We start from the raw sequence: 18,243 nt of genomic DNA, 5'->3' as shown, positions 1-18,243 counted from the left end.
AAGGTTGGAGACCCCTGACTTAGACCAAATATTGGGTGTAGCTTTTAGCCTGACATGAAAAGCCCTGTTCTCTCTTTACTTCTTTTGTTGGTTGGCCCACGGACTAATCTTCATTCCTGCACAGTTAAGCAATCGATAAGACCTTAAAAACAAAGGAAGAACAATATAATTGTTCCATTGCGAAATTATTGATCCCTAGTCTTTCTAGGATAGTCCTCTACCGCCTTAATTTCACTTTTTAGAATTGAGTTGAGTGACAATAGAATGATTTCACCATCTTTGGCAATGCTTTTCAGGGCTTGTCCCATTTTCAGCCCCCAAAACGGAGGCGGTTCACGCATGTATGAATACATTAAATCTGCTATTAAATCTGTCCTTACGCCTTCTTTGCCTTCTGTCGACAAGGCCTACCGGTTCTGCAGGCATGGCTTGGTGGGCAAGGCTTGGTGGGCATGGCAGGGGAAGGCTACTGCAAAATCAGTGGTGGGATTCAGCCAGTTCGCACCACTTTGGGAGAACCGGTTGTTAACTTTCTGAACAGTCTGGCAAACTGATTGTTGGAAGAAATCATTAGGGCAGAGAACCGGTTGTTAAATTACTTGAATCCCACCCAAAATGCCCATTCCCACCCCACTGTGGGGCCAGCCAGAGGTAGCATTTGCCAGTTCTCCGAACTACTCAAAATTTCCGCTACCGGTTCTCCAGAACCTGTTAGACCCTGCTGGATTTCACCCATTTTGCAAACATTTTGCAACTGCAATGCGTCTGCTGAGTGGCATGAAATACGTACCATAGTAACATAGAGAGTGTGACACAAGAGTTGCTTTGCCGAAAAAGTGAGGGGGAGACAGGTGTTGGCCTTTTGCCAGGCTCTGACTGGCTGAACATGCCACACGGCTTCTCTCCCGCTCCCACTAAATGGCCAGAATCCTGTTTAACTGGTTTCTGAGGCGGCTGTTCCATTAGGTTTTCTCCTCTGGCCTCAAGCATTTCATGTAGGTTAAACTTTTTTAAAAAAACAGGACTGCTTCTTGACAAATGTAAAGAATGTTGTGGGTGATGTTTGGTTGGCGCTAGTCGCACCTCAGCTGAAGCCAGCAAGTTAGGGAATGTTTTAATGTCCTCGACTTATGATCATCACTGAGCCCAAAATTTCTCTTAGTCTCATCTATTTGTATATTAGGACCCAGATTGTTGGGGGCAATAAGTTGACTTTGTATATAAATATGCAAATAGGATGAAGACTATTGCTAACATAGTGTAAGCCGCCCTGAGTCTTCGGAGAAGGGCGGGATATAAATGCAAATAAAAAAAAATTATATACAAAGTCAACTTATTGCCCCCAACAATCTGGGTCCTCATTTTACCTACCTTATAAAGGATGGAAGGCTGAGTCAACCTTGGGCCTGGTGGGACTTGCAGTAATTGCAAGCAGCTGTGTTAATAACAGACTGCATTAGTCTGTTGAGCCACCAGAGGCCCACAGTTGTTAAGTTAGTAAAATTGAATTGACTTGTCAGAAGGTCGCAAAAGGGGATCACATGACCCCAGGACGCTGCAACCATCATAAATATGAGTCAATTGCCAGAATTTTAATTACTTGACCATGGGGATGTTGCAGTGGTCATAAGTCACATTTTTTTCACGGCTGTTGTAACTTTGAATGGTCACTAAATGAAGTGTTGTAAGTCAAGGACTACCTGTACAGGTAGACTCAAGTTAGTGAAGTACGCTTTACAAAACCCTAGTAAGACCACACCTGGAATGCTGCAGCCAATTTTGGTCACCAGATTACAAAAAAGATGTTGAGTCTTTGGAAAAAGTTCAGAAAAGAGCAATTAAGATGATCAAAGGCCTGGTCACTAAAACTTACGAAGAACAGCTGCAGGATTTGGGTTTGGCTAGTCTAGGAAAAAGAACAACTAGGGGTGACATGATAGCAGTATTTCAGTATTTGAGGGGCTGCCACAAAGAAGAGGGGGTCAAATTATTCTCCAAAGCACCAGAGGGCAGGACAAGAAGCAATGGGTGGAAACTAACCAAAGAGACAAGCAACCTAGAATTAAGGAGAAACTTCCTAACAGTGAGAACAATTAACCAGTGGAACAGCTCGCCTCCAGAAATTGTAGATTCTTCATCACTGAAGGTTTTTAAGAAGAGACTAGACAGTCATTTATCTGAAATAGTATAGGTTTTCCTGCTTCAGCAGGGGGCTGGAGTAGAAGACCTCCAAGGTCCCTTCCAGCTTCTGTTCTGTTCTGTTCTGTTCCGTTCTGTTCCGTTCCGATTCTATTCCATTCCATTCTAGGTTACATGCTAATTCACTGAGGCTTTTAGTGGATTGTTGGGCCAGATTTGCATTCAAACCTCCGTTTGCCCATGAACGTCACTAAACGATCTTTGGTTACTCACTGAGTTTCAATTGGAGGCAAGCTTAACACATACACACACATGCTATAAAGCTTCATTTTTCTCTCCATCAAAACCTCCTCCTGGCCTCAGTGTGTAAAACCTGCTCATTAATCACAATGCAGTAAAACCTGTACCTTGCTTTAGGCCTGCCAAAATTGCCCAATTTTCAGTTCTCAACGTAGATAGGACACAGCGGAAAAACAAAAACCGACAGTCACCTTTGTACAACCCAAGAGGTCTCTGGGATGACCTTATCTACGCTGCAACCTGTTTTCCTGTTTTATTTTGCGTTTGTAAAAACACTTTGGTTATCAGAGATTGCAGACTTCCTTCCACTTCAATATAACCCCTCGAAGGGGTTTATTCTATGAATAATCTGGGGAGTAGAAAAAAGGGAAGGAGGTGTTGCGTGAGGCTTTCTGAAGAAAATTTAAAAACACAACTGAAGTCGCGACGTAAAAATGATAAGGCAACCTAACTTATTCAAGGAATTAATCTTCGATTTAGAACCATTCGTTTAGTGACCAAAGTTACATCGGCATGGAAAATAAGGGACTTATAATTGGTCCTCGCACTTACAACTGTTGCAGCGTCCCCAAAGTCATGTGATCAAAATTTGGGAACCTGGCAACCAAGCATGTATTTGCAGCATCACATGGTCATGTGACTGATGTTTATTATGCCAGCTTCTGCCAGGGAGGAATTGGATTTGTTTAATAATCACATGATTCCTTAAATCAGGGGTCTCCAACCTTGGCAACTTTTTTTTTTTAAATTTACATTTATATCCCGCCCTTCTCCGAAGACTCAGGGCGGCTTACAGTGTATAAGGCAATAGTCTCATTCTATTTGTATATTTTACAAAGTCAACTTATTGCCCCCCCAACAATCTGGGTCCTCATTTTACCTACTTTATAAAGGATGGAAGGCTGAGTCAACCTCGGGCCGGGCTTGAACCTGCAGTAATTGCAGGCTGCTGTGTTCTAATAACAGGCTTCTAACAGCCTGAGCTATTACGGCCCAACTTTAAGCCTGGTGGACGTCAACTCCTAGAATTCCCCAGCCAGCTCTGCTGGCTGGGGAATTCTGGGAGTTGACGTCCTCCAGGCTTAAAGTTGCCAAGGTTGGAGACCCCTGCCCTAAACTATGTTAATTCATTTAGTTACTGTGGTTAAAAAAAAAGAGATCATAAAATGAGACGTGACTCACTTAACATCTGCCTTGTTTAGGAAGGGTCTCAATTGTGGCCATAAGTCGAGGACTACCTGCAGGCATGCTGGTAAGACACATGAAATCCTCTTTTACTGGAAATCAGACATCACTATTTTTTCAGTAAAGATTGTTTTCCTTCCTTCCTTCCTTGTTTGTTTGCTTGTTTAATGCTTAAGTCTTTGGTGCTGCTCCAGTCAAAAACAACTCTAAGCCTTAGTAAATAAACATCATAGCAGAGGTGGGTTTCAGCAGGTTCTGACCAGTTCTGGAGAACCGGTAGCGGAAATTTTGAGTAGTTTGGAGAACTGGTAAATATCACCTCTGACTGGCCCCGCCCCCATCTATTCTCTGTCTCCCGAGTCCCAGCTGATCGGGAGGAAATGGGGATTTTGCAGTAACCTTCCCCTGGAGTGGGGAGGGAATGGAGATTTTACAGTATCCTTCCCCTGCCATGCCCACCAATCCATGCCACGCCCACCAAGCCACGCCCACAGAAGCGGTAATAAAAAAATTTGAATCCCAGCACAGCATCATACTATGTGTAACATTGGGAGTAGTTGTTCCCGAACCTTTACTGCAAGAAAGGTGTTTGAATTTTAAAAGGTTAACAGAGTTGGATGGAACCTTGTAGGTCATCTAGTCCAACCCCCCGCCCAAGCAGGAGACCCTACACCATTTCTGTCAGATGGCAGTCCAGTCTCTTCTTGAAAGCTTCCAGTTGATGAAGCTCCCACAACTTCCGAAGGCAACTAAATCCACACGTCTTAAAGTTACCAAGATTAATAAACCATCTTCTAAATCCGTGAGAATTGGATAAATGATTCCAACAGCCACTTGCTTGCAAAGTAGATTGATTAGATTAGATTAAGATTAGCAGAGTTGGAAGGGACCTTGTAGGTCATTTTGTAGGCCCAAACAGGAGACCCTACACCATTTCTGACAGATGGCAGTCCAGTCTCTTCGTGAAAACTTCCAGTGATGAAGCTTCCACAACTTCTGAAGGCAACTTCTGTTCCATGAGTTGATTGTTCTCACTGTCAGAAAATTCCTCCTTATTTCCAGGTTGAATCTCTCCTTGATCAGTTTCCATCCATTATTCCTTGTCTGGCCTTCAGGTGCTTTAGGAAATAGCTTGACCCCTTCCTCTCTGTGGCAGCCCTTCAACTTGCTTGCTTTCTTCAACCAGCACATAGAACGTGGTTTTCAAGTAGTCCTCGACTTAAGGCCACAACTGAGCCCAAAATTTCTGTTGCTAAGTCGTTAAGTGAATTTTGCCCCATTTTACGACCTTTCATGCTTGTTAAGCGAATCACTGCACTTGGACAATTGACACACTTGTTAAATCAGTGACACGGTTGTTCAGTGAATCTGGCTTCCCCATGCACTTTGTCAGAAAGTCACAAAAGGGGTTCACATGAATTTTGATCACGTGACCATGGGGAATGCTGCAACCGTCATTAAGTGGGGGAAAAGGTCATAAGTCACTTTTTTTCAGTGCCATTATAACGTTGAATGGTCACTAAATCAGGGGTCTCCAACCTTGGTCCCTTTAAGACTTGTGGACTTCAACTCCCAGGGTCCCTCAGCCAGCAAAGCTGGCTGAGGAACTCTGGGAGTTGAAGTCCACAAGTCTTAAAGGGACCAAGGTTGGAGACCCCTGCACTAAATGAACTGTTGTAAATTGAGGACTAGCTGTGCCTTTTAACCTGATGGCTACACAACAGATTTGAAACTGCTACATGAACAGAACATAGAAATGTGGACACAAACGTGGTTGATTTCATTCAGGGCACTTTTGTGACCTGATGGGTTTTAGGATAATCACGTTGTGTGAGACCCTCAGCTGTTGCAATTTGTAAATCGTGGTTTATGGCTTAGCAGGCAGTATGGCCTTTGTGGTTTATTCAATGAATCAAAGTTAATTAAACCAGAGTTTTATTGATTAGGGGACTGGAGGCTGAAACATATGGAGAACGGTTGCTGTAATTGGGTATGTCTAGACCGATGAAATGGGAGGCAGTGGCTCAGTGGCTAAGATGCTGAGCTTGTCGATTGAAAGATCGGCAGTTCAGCGGTTCGAATCCGTAATGCCGCGTAATAGGGTGAGCTCTCGTTACTTTTTCCAGCTTCTGCCAACCTAGCAGTTCAAAAGCACGTAAAAAATGCAAGTAGAAAAATAGGGACTACTTTGGGGGAAGGAAACAGCGTTCCATGTGCCTTTGGCATTGAGTCATGCTGGCCACATGACCACAGACGGACAGCGCTGGCTCTTTGGCCTTGAAACAGAGATGAGCACCGCCCCCTAGAGTCAGGAATGACTAGCACATATGTGCAAGGGGAACCTTTACCTTTAGTCTAGTGAAAAGAAGGACTAGGGGAGACATGATAGCAGTGTTCCAATATCTCAGGGGTTGCCACAAAGAAGAGGGAGTTGGGCTGTTCTCCAAAGCACCTGAGGGGAGGACAAGAAGCAATGAGTGGTAACTAACCAAGGAAAGAAGCAACCTAGAACTAAGAAGAAATTTCCTGACAGTGAGAACAATTAACCAGTGGAACAACTTGCTTCCAGAAGTTGTAAATAGTCCAATACTGGAAGTTTTTAAGAAGAGATTGGATAATCAATTGTCTGAAATGCTATATGGTTTCCTGCCTAATCAGGGGGTTGGACTAGAAGACCTCCAGTGTCCCTTCCAACTGTTTCCACAGTTTGATACTGTGCAAACTAGGATAATGAGTGAAAAAGAAAAGTTTTAAGAAAACAATAGGATGGAAATAAGATGGAGAAGACTCTGTTCTTCCTCAGTTCGAAGAAGTTTTTTGTGCTGTGGCCCTGTGTCAGACTGACAGTTAGTGGCTAATATTTTAATTCTACTTTTCACAAATTTTGCTAAGCTATTCTGTGTCTGCACGTTCTCCCCAAAATACATTTACCCTTCATTCAACTATTCTTAAAGTGCAAATCTCACTACCGCCAGCAGTTGGTTTAGGCTTTAGATGGAGGATGAGGGTTGTACATGGAGTGAATATGGAGAAGCAAAATAATAGGCAGAGGTCTGTGTGTGTGTGTTGTTCTGCTTCTACATGGAGAGGTCTTGAAAGAGGTTCCGAGAATCTAAGCAGTTGTTCAGTCTGATTCAAGTATCTTTTCCTGACAGTGAGAACAATTAATCAGTGGAACAACTTGCCTCCAGAAATTGTGGGTGCTCCACTGCTCCGTCACTGAAGGGTTTCCCAAAAAGATTGGATAACCATTTTTTCTGGAATAGTATAGGGTTTTCTGCTCAAATAAGAAGTTGGACTAGATGAACTCCAAGGTCTTTTCCATCTCTGTTATTCTATGTTCTGTTTGAATTCTCTCTATCCTAATTCAATTGTACTGTAAGAGTCTTCCAAAGTTGTTTATTTAAGGAATGCATCGCCTCGGGAGAAAAAATCAGTTGTGTTGCATGAAAATGGTATTTCAGATACAGCAAGTTTTTCCCCCCCCTCCCACTCCTTATCACTTTCCATTCTGTGCCTGTGCTCAAATAATACCCATATACACACACCCACAAAATAAACGCCAAGGAAATGCAAGAGCTCAAATTATGTTTGTGTCAATATTGGCATTCAGACTGTTTCTTAGATGGACGATTGGTCCATGCTTTTGCCGTGCAAGGCGCCCTTTAAAAGTTGTACACAAGTTTCAAGTGGATTTTGCTTTTATGTGTGAATTATTAAATAATTATGAATTATTTGGGCTTTTCTTGTCCAGCAGTGCAGGGCCATTTGGACCATTTCTAAAGTGAAACCTGTAAGGATGACAAGGCAGTAATAAAACTGCTCATATCTGAAATGCTAAAGAAAGAGGAAAAAAAATATTGGGAAAGGTTGGTTTTCTTGATTCTATCCAGAAACTACCATCTATAAAGAACTCTTAATGTAATACTAGACAAAAAGGTCCATTTTAAATAATAGAAAATACTTGTAGCTCTGGTTTTAGGTTTTGTTCTCCCAGCATGTTTCCATTTAGTTTCTGAACATTTCTTTACCAGACTAGGTAACATCAGGTAACAAATAGATACAGATTAACAGAGTTGGAAGGGACCTTGTAGGTCATCTAGTCCAACCCCCTGCCCAAGCAAGAGACCCTACACCATTTCTGACAGATGGCAGTCCAGCCTCTTCTTGAAAGCCTCCAGTGATGAAGCTTCCACAACTTCCGAAGGCAACTTCTGTTCCATCGGTTGATTGTTTTCTTGTCCTATTCACTTTTCTTGTCACCTTAGCTCAGTGTTTTCATTAGACAATTGAAGAGGTATGGATTAATTCCAGATTCAGCCAGCACAGCTGGCTGGGGAATTCTGGGAGTTGAAGTCCACACCTCTTCAAGTTGTCAAAATTGAGAAACTCTGCCTTAGCTCATTCATGTCCATTGTCTTAATTTAGAAATTGCAATTGGATATAGATAGTCCTCCCCAATTGGGCCCAACATTTATGTTGTTAAGCAAGACAGTTGGTAAATAAATTTTGCTCCATTTTACAACCTTTCTTGCAAGACCTTTCCAGACAGTTGTTAAGTGAATCTCCACAGTTGCAAAATTAGTAACACAGTTTTTAAGTGAATCTGGCTTCCCCGTTGACTTTGCTAGTCAGAAGTTTGAATAGAATAGAATAGAATAGAATTTTTATTGGCCAAGTGTGATTGGACACACAAGGAATTTGTCTTGGTGCAGATGCTCTCAGTGTACATAAAAGAAAAGATACGTTCATCAAGGTACAACATTTACAACACAAATAATGGTCATAGGGTACAATTTAACACTTAATGATACAACACTTAATGATAAGCATAGGGTACAAATAAGCAATCAGGAACAATCAATATCAATATAAATCATAAGGATTATGATTTATATCATATTCCTTATTTATTTATCATATTTATTTATTTATTTATTCATCATAATCCTTATTTATTTATTTATCATATCTATGATGATCACATGACCATCATAAATATGAGTCAATTGTCAAGCATTTGAATTTGGATTGCATGACCATGGGGAGGCTGCAATGGTCGTAAGTGTGAAACAGGGCCAGAAGTCACTTTTTTCAGCGCCGTTGTAACTTTGAACAGTCACTATGAATGAATGGTTATAAGTTGAGGACTACCTGTATTTCCAATCCTATCAAATTGTGAGATGGGAACTTAGGTTGGAGACTCGTAAGTGTGAATATTTTTCCCCTCCTTTTCCAGTTCAGCCAACTGGTTTCCAATGATCTGAAGGTTCTAGGAAGGAGCTCCTACACTTTCTGCACCGATGGCCAACCCCTCATTCGACAAGTTCTCCATCCAGAAGCATCCAAAAAGGTAAGCTACTAATGGGATCATGGCTATGACTCAGGGCAACATCTTGGATCTTACTCCAGGGCTCAGTTTATTTTCTGCTGGGAATCCTGGTCAATGGCGGGATACAAATTTTTTTACTACTGGTTCTGTGGGCATAGCTTGGTAGGTTTCTCAGGGTGCCGTCCGCCAAACAATGTCGGCTGGCGGCCCCCAGGGGCAGGGCCTTCTCTGTGGGAGCTCCTACGCTTTGGAACGAACTTCCCCCTGGTTTACGCCAAGTGCCTGATCTTCGGACTTTTCGCCGTGAGCTGAAAACGCATTTATTTATCCAAGCGGGACTGGATTAAAAGTTTTTTACTTAATTTTAATTGGGGTTGATTACTTTTAGGAAATGGGGTTTTACTATTTAATCTGTACTTTTAAACTATGGCCTATTTAAATAAGTTTTTTAATTAGTTTTTTACTTTGTTTGATATTTGTATTTTATCGGCCTGTAAACCGCCCTGAGTCCTCCGGGAGATAGGGTGGTATAAAAATTTGATTAAATAAATTAAATAAAAATAAATAAATAGGTGTAGCATGGCTTGGCAGGGGAAGGATACTGTAAAATCTCCATTCTCTCCCCATTCCAGGGGAAGGTTACTGCAAAGTCCTCATTTCCTCCCAATCAGCTAGGACTCGAGAGGCAGTGAATAGATGGGGTCAGGGCCAGTCAGAGGTGGTATTTACCAGTTCTCCGAACTACTCAAATTTTCCGCTACCAGTTCTCCAGAACTGGTCAGAACCTGCTGAATACCACTCTGATCCTGGTGCCCTTCAAATCTAATGGTCGTAATAACTGGAAAATTATGGGCTTCCGATGACCAACGCATCTTCTTCAAGCTTTATTTTGAAAGCATCTTTGTGAAACTGACATTCAAGCTCAACCTTTTAAAAAAAACTTCTACATCAGTGTTTCTCAACCTTGGCAGTTTGAAGATGTGTGTCAGCCCTTTTCTTTGGATCTTCAGGGCTGCCATACTTAGTGCGGTGGGAAACCAGGAAGGGGATTATATAGAGAACATTTCTTTCTCTGAGAGTCAAGGACGTTCTGCCTGCACCTGGAGTGGTGTGACTGGGAGGCATCTCCAGTTGGGACAGTGCATTGTTTGGACCATGTGATGGACATGTGGTTGCAAGGGACTTGGACTTTCTTTTGGGTGAGGATAACCTGGAAGCTCTCAGATTCAGGTTTTCCTAGATGTGCCAATAGGACATCTCTAATAAAATGGAACTTTGAGGAACTTCTAGCCTCAGAGTCTTCTTTCATTGGGGGTGTTACTTGGAACCCTGGCATTATGTGTATTTCAGCTCAGTTGGCTGGGGAATTCTGGGAGCTGAAGTCCACACATCTTCAAACTGCCAAGGTTGAGAAACACTGCTTTATGTTTTATTATTTTCCCAATTAAACACAAGAACTCTTTAAGTTCTTTAGATCAAAGCTGGCTGAGGAACTCTGAAAGCTGAAGTCCACAAGTCTTAAAGTTGACAAGGTTGGAGACCCCTGCTTTAGATCATACAAATAACATACTAGAAAAAAACACACCCTTGACTCTTCTCTAATCTAGGACAAGATCATGTCTTCTTCAGGTCAAACTGAAGAAGTCCTTGTGACTTATGCATATCATAAATCAAGGAAACAACACAACTGAAGTTTACTATTTCCTTCTTCTGGAGATAGGGTTTTTTTTTTCAACTTTCCTGTATGGTTCACAACCCCAGGATATCCTAATAGGCCTGAGTAGCATTTGAACAAGACTGAAAACTTTTCAAAATTACACAAGCACAGATGTATTGATAGTATATATATATGTATGTATGTATGTATATATGTATGTATGTATATATGGAGCTGCAATGTATGGCTGTGAAAGTTGGACCATAAGAAAGGCTGAGCACCAAAGAATTGAGGCCTTTGAACTCTGGTGCTGAAGAAGACTCCTGCGAGTCCCTTGGACTGCAAGGTGATCAAACCGGTCCGTCCTAGAGGAGATCAACCCTGATTGCTCTTTAGAAGGCCAGATCCTGAAGATGAAACTGAAATACTTTGGCCACCTAATGAGAAGGAAAGACTCACTGGAGAAGAGCCTAATTCTGGGAAAGATAGAGGGCAAAAGAAGAAGGGGATGACAGAGAACAAGGTGGCTAGATGGAGTCACTAAAGGCATGAGCTTAAATGAACTCCAGAGGATGGTAGAGGACAGGAAGGCCTGGAGGAACGTTGTCCATGAGGTTGTGATGGGTCAGACACGATTTCGAAATTAACAACAACATAAATAAGGATAGGGCTTTTAAAACTGTACCCAGTCTGTGTGGCTTTAAGGCAATAGGATTAGCATAACTCTTGGATAAGCTTTCTAATCTGCAAGTGAAAAGACTTGTTGAGTTGAAGACTGGGTTTTCCATAGGAAACACATTGTAAACACTAGAAGAATCCATGACACATCTGCATCTAATGGAATCAGTTCAGGGGTATGTGATTTTGATTGAATTAGGGTTCTATATTTAGTTTAACTAGTGTAATAGTCTTAATATTCTCTAATGTCCCCTTGTCTACTTCTCCCATCCGGAAACTTGGGAGTTGTTGGGGTTTTTTTTGTTTACATTTATATCCCGCCCTTCTCCGAAGACTCAGGGTGGCTTACAGTGTATAAGGCAATAGTCTCATTCTATTTGTATATTTTTACAAAGTCAACTTATTGCCCCCCCAACAATCTGGGTCCTCACTTTACCTACCTTATAAAGGATGGAAGGCTGAGTCAACCTTGGGCCGGGCTTGAACCTGCAGTAATTGCAGGCTACTGTGTTCTAATGACAGGCTCTAACAGCCTGAGCTATTCCGGCCCTTTTGCAGTTGCAGTTTTAAATTAGCTTTATCAACATTCTATGTGTACGTTTCTATCTTTGCTGATGATTTGAGGAATTGCGGTTCCTAAAATACTAATGGGCAGATCAGATTGATAATAGAAAGGTGAGCTAAGCACCTAGAAAGCCTTACACAAACAGAAATTTGAATATACAGTTAAAAAAAAATGCTTCCATTTACCCCCTTATTATCATATGAAAGGCACCTTAGTCTAATTTTGTAGGAAAACTTAATTTATCAACCTGACTTGAAATTAATCCCAAGTACCTTTGACTGAAACAATCATTATCACTCCTCTCTTTATTCAATCATCTTTTTCCTTCCTCTGCTTCTCCTATCTCAAATTGTGTGCTTCTGCACAAGACTGCACATAATATTTTGAATGTGAAATACTTTGAGCTTGAAAGGGGCTGATCTGAACATATTGGAAAGGTTTAGAGACAGAAACAAACAACAAAGTACCCATCCAGTTTTCTAATCCCAAGGAGGGACTAGAACTCATGGTCTCCATCTTTTTATTCTGGTGCCTTAACTACTAGACCCAACTGGCTCTAAATATTCATTATCTCCTTTTTTTATGTTACCCGCATTACAGAATCTTCTGCTGTCCGACTGCTTTTATTCATTTTACGATCTACGGAAAGAATTCCATGACTGCTATCCCAGCTCAGCCCCCGTGAAGGATCAAACTATACAATCGATGGCAGAATGTATCCTTTGCAAAGTTTCCGCTAAAGTTGTGTCATAAGCGAAGTGGGATATTGTCAACTGATAATCCTCAATAGCCTTCATCCTAGGCTGGTGGGGTTTATATTGAGAATTGCAATTCTATACTATCCAATATACTCCAGTTTCTCCACTTCTGACTTTTCTAAGCCAGGGATATTTTGAATTATGAAGTGGGCTCTAAATGGGCACTATTGTGCCTTAATCCAAATATCTCAAAATGTTCCTGTTGGGAAAAAAAGCAGATGTATTCATCACTTAGGCAAGAAAAAACCAAATGTACAGCTACAGATTACTTGGCTCAATAGCAGTAACTGTGAGAGGGATCTTGGAGTCCTAGTGGACAGTCACTTAAATATGAGTGTTGGAAAAAATATCCATCTGGGTTCAGTTCCAAGTGGGGACAAAGACACTGGAAACATGGAGGCTGCTTAGAAAGATGGTTTAATGGTGGTCAGGATCACATGGCTTGAGTTCCTGAACAGAAAAGGGGTGAGATCCTGTGTGCTCCCTGGCTTTATGCTTTTTCTGAGCTTTGAACTTTCTGGGGCACAGGAAGAGTATCCTGATTGGTTGTCAAACTCCCAGGGGGTGGTCTAGAGGTCTTAGCTAACATTGTAGGTTGTCTCTCAAGCTTGCTTGAGCCTTGCCATGTGGTGAGTTTCTGTTGCTAGATGAGTCCTATTGTGTTGCAGATGATGATGGCCCATTGACAAAGGTGGGGAGAATGAGTTTCTACCTCTGACCCATTGACAAAGGTGGGGGGAAATGAGTGAGCTTAGCTGAGGCTTTAATGGCCCATTGACAAAGGTGGGGGGAAGTCAGGAAGCTGCTTTGTCTTTAAAACATGTTTCTCCATTTCTCATCCAGGGAAATATATTCTGCCTTTTTAAATATTTTCTAAAATATTTCATTCTTCTAGGAGGGGGGTGGGTGCTAAATTCCTACATGAGCAAGCAGTGTGCAGCAGCAAGCCAAAAAAAGCCATGTAGTTTTAGTTTGCATTAACAGTGGAATAGAATCAAGATCATGTCTTAATAAGACGACATTTAGAATACTGCATCCAGTTTTGATTACAATATTTAAAAAAGACGTTGAGACTCTGCAAAGAGTGCAGAAAAGAGCAATAAAGATGATTAGTGGGGTGGAAGCTGAACTCTATGAAGAACGGTTGCAGAAATTGGGTATGTCTAGTCTAGAGAAAAGAAGAACTAGGGGTGACATGATACACTGTTCCAATATTGGAGGGGCTGCCACAAAGCAGAAGGGGGTTTGGGTTCCAAAGCACCAGAAAGCAAGATAAGAAGCAATGAATGGAAACTAATCAAGGAAAGAACCAAACTAAAATTAAGGAGAAATTTTGTGACAGTGAAAATAATTAACCAGTGGAATGACTTGCCTCCTGAAGTTGTGGCTGCTCCATCTATGGAAGCTTTTAAGGAGAGACTGGACTGCCACTTGTCTGGAATGGTATAGGGTCTCCTGCCGGAGCAGGGGGTTGGACTAGAAGACCTCCAAGGTCCCTTCCAACCCTTTTATTCTATTATTCTTTATAAGGATGAAATTGGGTCTAAACATCAGTGCATTGCAGATCAATGCAACAGTATCTAGGGAAGCTTCAGCACAGATAACCTTTTACTGTTGGCGGAAATCATTTTGTTAAAAATAAGAAAAGAAAGCATGGATAGGCATCAGATACTCATATCTTTAGTTGAGTAAGATCGACAGCAATCTTTTTATTTTTTTATTTTTTTTTATTTACATTTATATCCCGCCCTTCTCCAAAGACTCAGGGCGGCTTACAGTGTATAAGGCAATAGTCTCATCCTATTTGTATATTTATAAAGTCAACTTATTGCCCCCAACAATCTGGGTCCTCATTTTACCTACCTTATAAAGGATGGAAGGCTGAGTCAACCTTGGGCCTGGTGGGACTAGAACCTGCAGTAATTGCAGGCAGCTGTGTTTTAATAACAGGCTATCTTACAGCCTGAGCCACCACGGCCCCCTTAGCTTTGCAAACCCTAGAAACTGAGAATCCTGGAACTGTAGAATGCTGGGAATGCTCTGAAATGAAAAGTTTCTTAGCTATATGAAATCAGGATCATATTCTTCCAAGGAGCAAAATCAAAATAGCTCCATAGGGACCCTAGCCAGTGAAGGCGACGTATCCAGGGGGAAAACCTAGTAAGCATCCCTAGTTATTTCACTTGTCAAATTTATTGGCTGCCCACCTTACCACAAGGTAACTCTGGATTAAAATTTTGCAAGATTAAAAAATAAAATTATATAAAGAGAAAGCTACAAAACTATAAAATACAGTAGCTAAAAGATGGAGAGAGAAGGACTAAGATGAGCAGGCAGAGGAGGTGGGATCTGTTTAGCCATCTCCAACATGAACCCTCTCCTTTGGTAGGGTCAACTGGTAGGCCAACTGGTAGGGCCAGGACTTTAGGTGCTAATGGAAGGTCAGAAGGGTGGGAGCAGATCTCATTCCTGGGGGCAAGCTGTTCCAGTCAGCAGGTGCAATGGCAGAGAAGGCCCTTCTCCTGGACTCTGCCAGCTGGACTTTCTAGGGCTTGCAGAATGCTTCCTGTGTTGTTAGACCAATCCAAGTGGGATGAGATGGTCCCTCAAGTAGCCTGGAGACATGCCATGAAGAGCTTTAAAGGTGGTTACCAACACCTTGAATCAGAGGTGGGATTCACTTACCTTCCCTAACGGTTTGCAAATGTGAGCGTGCGCGTGCTTGCGCTTCACTTGAGGGCGCCACCTCTGTGCATGCGCACGGCCTTCTGTGCATGCACAGTAGTCGCGTATTGCGTCCATATGGGTAGGCGGAGCCTCTCACAGTCAACTGCTACCAGTTTGCACAATCCGGAGACAACCGGCTGAATCCCACCATTGCCTTGAATTACACCTGGAAGCAAGCCAGCAGCAACTGCAGCTCATGAAACAGTGGTGTTAGTGGGACCCCACTTGGGGCCCCAAGGACTGCCCACGATTCCTGGGGGTTCGGCAGGGTTTGGGCAATCCTCTGTGGCTGGAGAAATCCTTTCATGATCGTTTCTTAAATTTATCATCCAGATATTGGCTATGGGATAGATGAAAGCGAGGAGGACTTCGGAGTATGGCAAGTGAAAGCCATGGTAGCCATTGTTTTCAGCATGCTTCCGGATACATGCAGTAAGTGAAAATCCAAATCGCATTCTGGGTCTGTTTTTCTCCTCCATCAGAAGGGTCTTTTCTCTCCTTGGTGCATTTCCAGGCTTTTGACCTCTTCATTTTGGTCTGTTTCAGGTCACAGGTTTACCACTCCAGAAACAGTAAAATACAAGTATGAAACGGGGCCGTGGTAAGTGTTTTTTTCTCTTCATAGGATGACACCAAATGGAAGCTGGATTGGGGGATGGGGCAGAGATAATTCTGGAGTCCCTGGAGCCTTACTTATTTACATACTTTTATTCCTGGGAGGAATAAAATTAAAATAAATTAAAATAAAATAAAATAAAATAAAATAAAATAAAATAAAATAAAATAATAAAATAAAATAAAATAAAATAAAATAAAATAATAAAGGAGGGACGTGGTGGCTCAGGGGCTAGGATGTTGAGCTTGTTGATCGAAAGGTCGGCAGCTCAGCGGTTCGAATCCCTAGTGCTGCTGTGTAGTGGGGTGAGTTCCTGTTACTTGTCCCAGCTTCTGCCAACCTAGCAGTTTTGAAAGCACGTAAAAATGCAAGTAGAAAAAATAGGGACCACCTTTGGTGGGAAGATAATAGCGTTCCGTGTGCCTTTGCCGGCCACATGACTACGGAAATGTCTTCGGACAGCGCTGGCTCTTCGGCTTTGAAACGGAGATGAGCACCGCCCCCTGGAGTCGGCAACAACTAGCACGTATGTGCGAGGGGAACCTTTACCTTTACTTTATTCCTGGGAGTAAAACAAGGATAGCAAGGAAACTTCCCCAGTCATCTCAAGCTTTGTAGAAAAGCCAAAGTTTGGGTCCTTGGCAGGGGTGGGCCCCTGGGGGTTCGGCAGGGTTCGGGCAATCCTCTAACCAAGGCAAACCCCCAAATGCCACCCCTGGCTGGCCACACCCACCCCGCCCCTCCAGGTAAGTGCAGGGGCCACGCGGAGGGTCTGGGAGGGCAAAAAACAGGCCTACCAGAGGTTCTAGTAATCTGGAAACGTGACTGTTTCTGACCTCTGGAGGGCTTCTGGGGAAGCAATTTTTGGCCTCCCGGAGACTTGAGGAAAGCCTCCGGAGCCTGGGGAGGACAAAAAACACCGTCCCACCACCACCATGGTGCAGGCAGCCGATTAGGCCATGCCTACCATGGCCACGCCCACCCAATAACAGGGCAGCGAAACCGGTTGCTAAAGGATCTGAAGCCCATCCCTGGTCCATGGTCATTATTTTTGCTATCTTCATATTTGATTCCCCCACCCACAAGGGCTTCCTAAATGATAAACATACCAATAAACATACCAATAATGAAAAACATACCAATAAGAAGGGTGACCTTGAGAGAAATATGCAAGAAGATTGGCCAAGGGGCCGGAGCGTTCTTTAAGCTCTGGGGAAAAAGAGAATAACCTAAAAGCAGTTGAGGCAAAGATCTCCCTGATTCATAGGGTGGGAGACTTAAAGCACTGTCAGATTTTCAAGATTTTGTTATTGCAGCTTAAGCTCAATAGTTTAGGTCACTCTGGTCTTCCTGTGGAGTTGATTTTCTGGTCTGGTCTACCTGGCTGCTCTGACACTTACTTGGACTTACCGTATTTTTTGGAGTATAAGATGCACCTTTTTCCCCCCTAAAAGAGGGTAAAAATTTGGGTGCGTCTTATACACCAAATGTAGCCCCTCCCACCCACTGGCCCCCACCCTTTGGGCTCATGCCTCCCAGCAATTTACCTCCTTGCAGCAAGCAGCAAAAAGAAACAGCCCATTTCAGCTTCAGCACAGCCTAATTAGCACAAGTTGATTAGCACAAGTTCAGCACAGCCTAATTAGCACAAACCTCCTAAGCTGTTTCAGGCTGCAGGGATTGCCATTGCTGTGTGGGCCTCTGCTGCTTGCTGCAAGGAAGTAAATTGCTGTGAGCAGGTTTCTTTTTTCTTGTGCTAATCAAGCTACGCTGAAAACGAAAATGAAAGTAAAGCAGGCTGTTTCCTGTTTGCTGCAACGAGGCAAAATTGCTGGGAGGCAGAGGCAGATTTCTTTTTCTTGTTTTCCTCATCAAAAAAGGCAATAAATTGATTGATTGCCATTGTACAGGAATAATGGTAGAATTAAACAAGTTGGAATGGTGTAAAGTCAGGACTGCTCGGTAACCACTCCCGAAGGGAAAGGGTAAGGAAAGAGGAGTAAAGAAGGAAGAAAGTGGGTAGGCAGGTAGGTAGGTAGGAAAGAAGGGAGGGAGAAGAAAGGATAGGAGGAGAAGAAGAAGGAGAAGATAGAGGGTTAGAAAAGATGGTATGTGATTAATAAATAAATAAATAAATAAAGAGTTCATATTTTCTCAGTTTAGTTATTTTTTAATGTTATTTTATATGGTTATTTATTTAGCTTGGAATAGCATTCAATAGATGGGGATGGGGATGGGGATGGGATGGAATCTGTGGTGGGCTGCTGTGGGTTTAACAACTGGTCC

At 42.5% G+C, this 18,243-nt stretch overlaps 1 protein-coding gene across 2 annotated transcripts in view; it reads left to right on the top strand.

The window, feature by feature from the left end:
* LOC131184151 (epithelial splicing regulatory protein 2) overlaps positions 1-18,243 on the top strand; it is a 94,046-nt gene that overhangs the window by 27,801 nt on the left and 48,002 nt on the right. For both annotated transcript variants that reach the window (XM_058155183.1, XM_058155182.1), the window contains exons 2-5: positions 8,864-8,977; positions 12,457-12,571; positions 15,675-15,773; positions 15,888-15,942. In XM_058155183.1, coding sequence (XP_058011166.1) covers positions 12,562-12,571; positions 15,675-15,773; positions 15,888-15,942 — 164 coding nt within the window. In that variant the 5' untranslated portion in view covers positions 8,864-8,977; positions 12,457-12,561. The remainder of the gene's footprint in view (positions 1-8,863; positions 8,978-12,456; positions 12,572-15,674; positions 15,774-15,887; positions 15,943-18,243) is intronic.

Source organism: Ahaetulla prasina, chromosome 12 (assembly GCF_028640845.1).
Source record: "Ahaetulla prasina isolate Xishuangbanna chromosome 12, ASM2864084v1, whole genome shotgun sequence".
Classification (NCBI taxonomy): Eukaryota; Metazoa; Chordata; class Lepidosauria; order Squamata; family Colubridae; genus Ahaetulla; species Ahaetulla prasina.
Note: the sequence above shows the minus strand (reverse complement) of the source record. Positions and strands in the feature narration are given on the sequence as shown.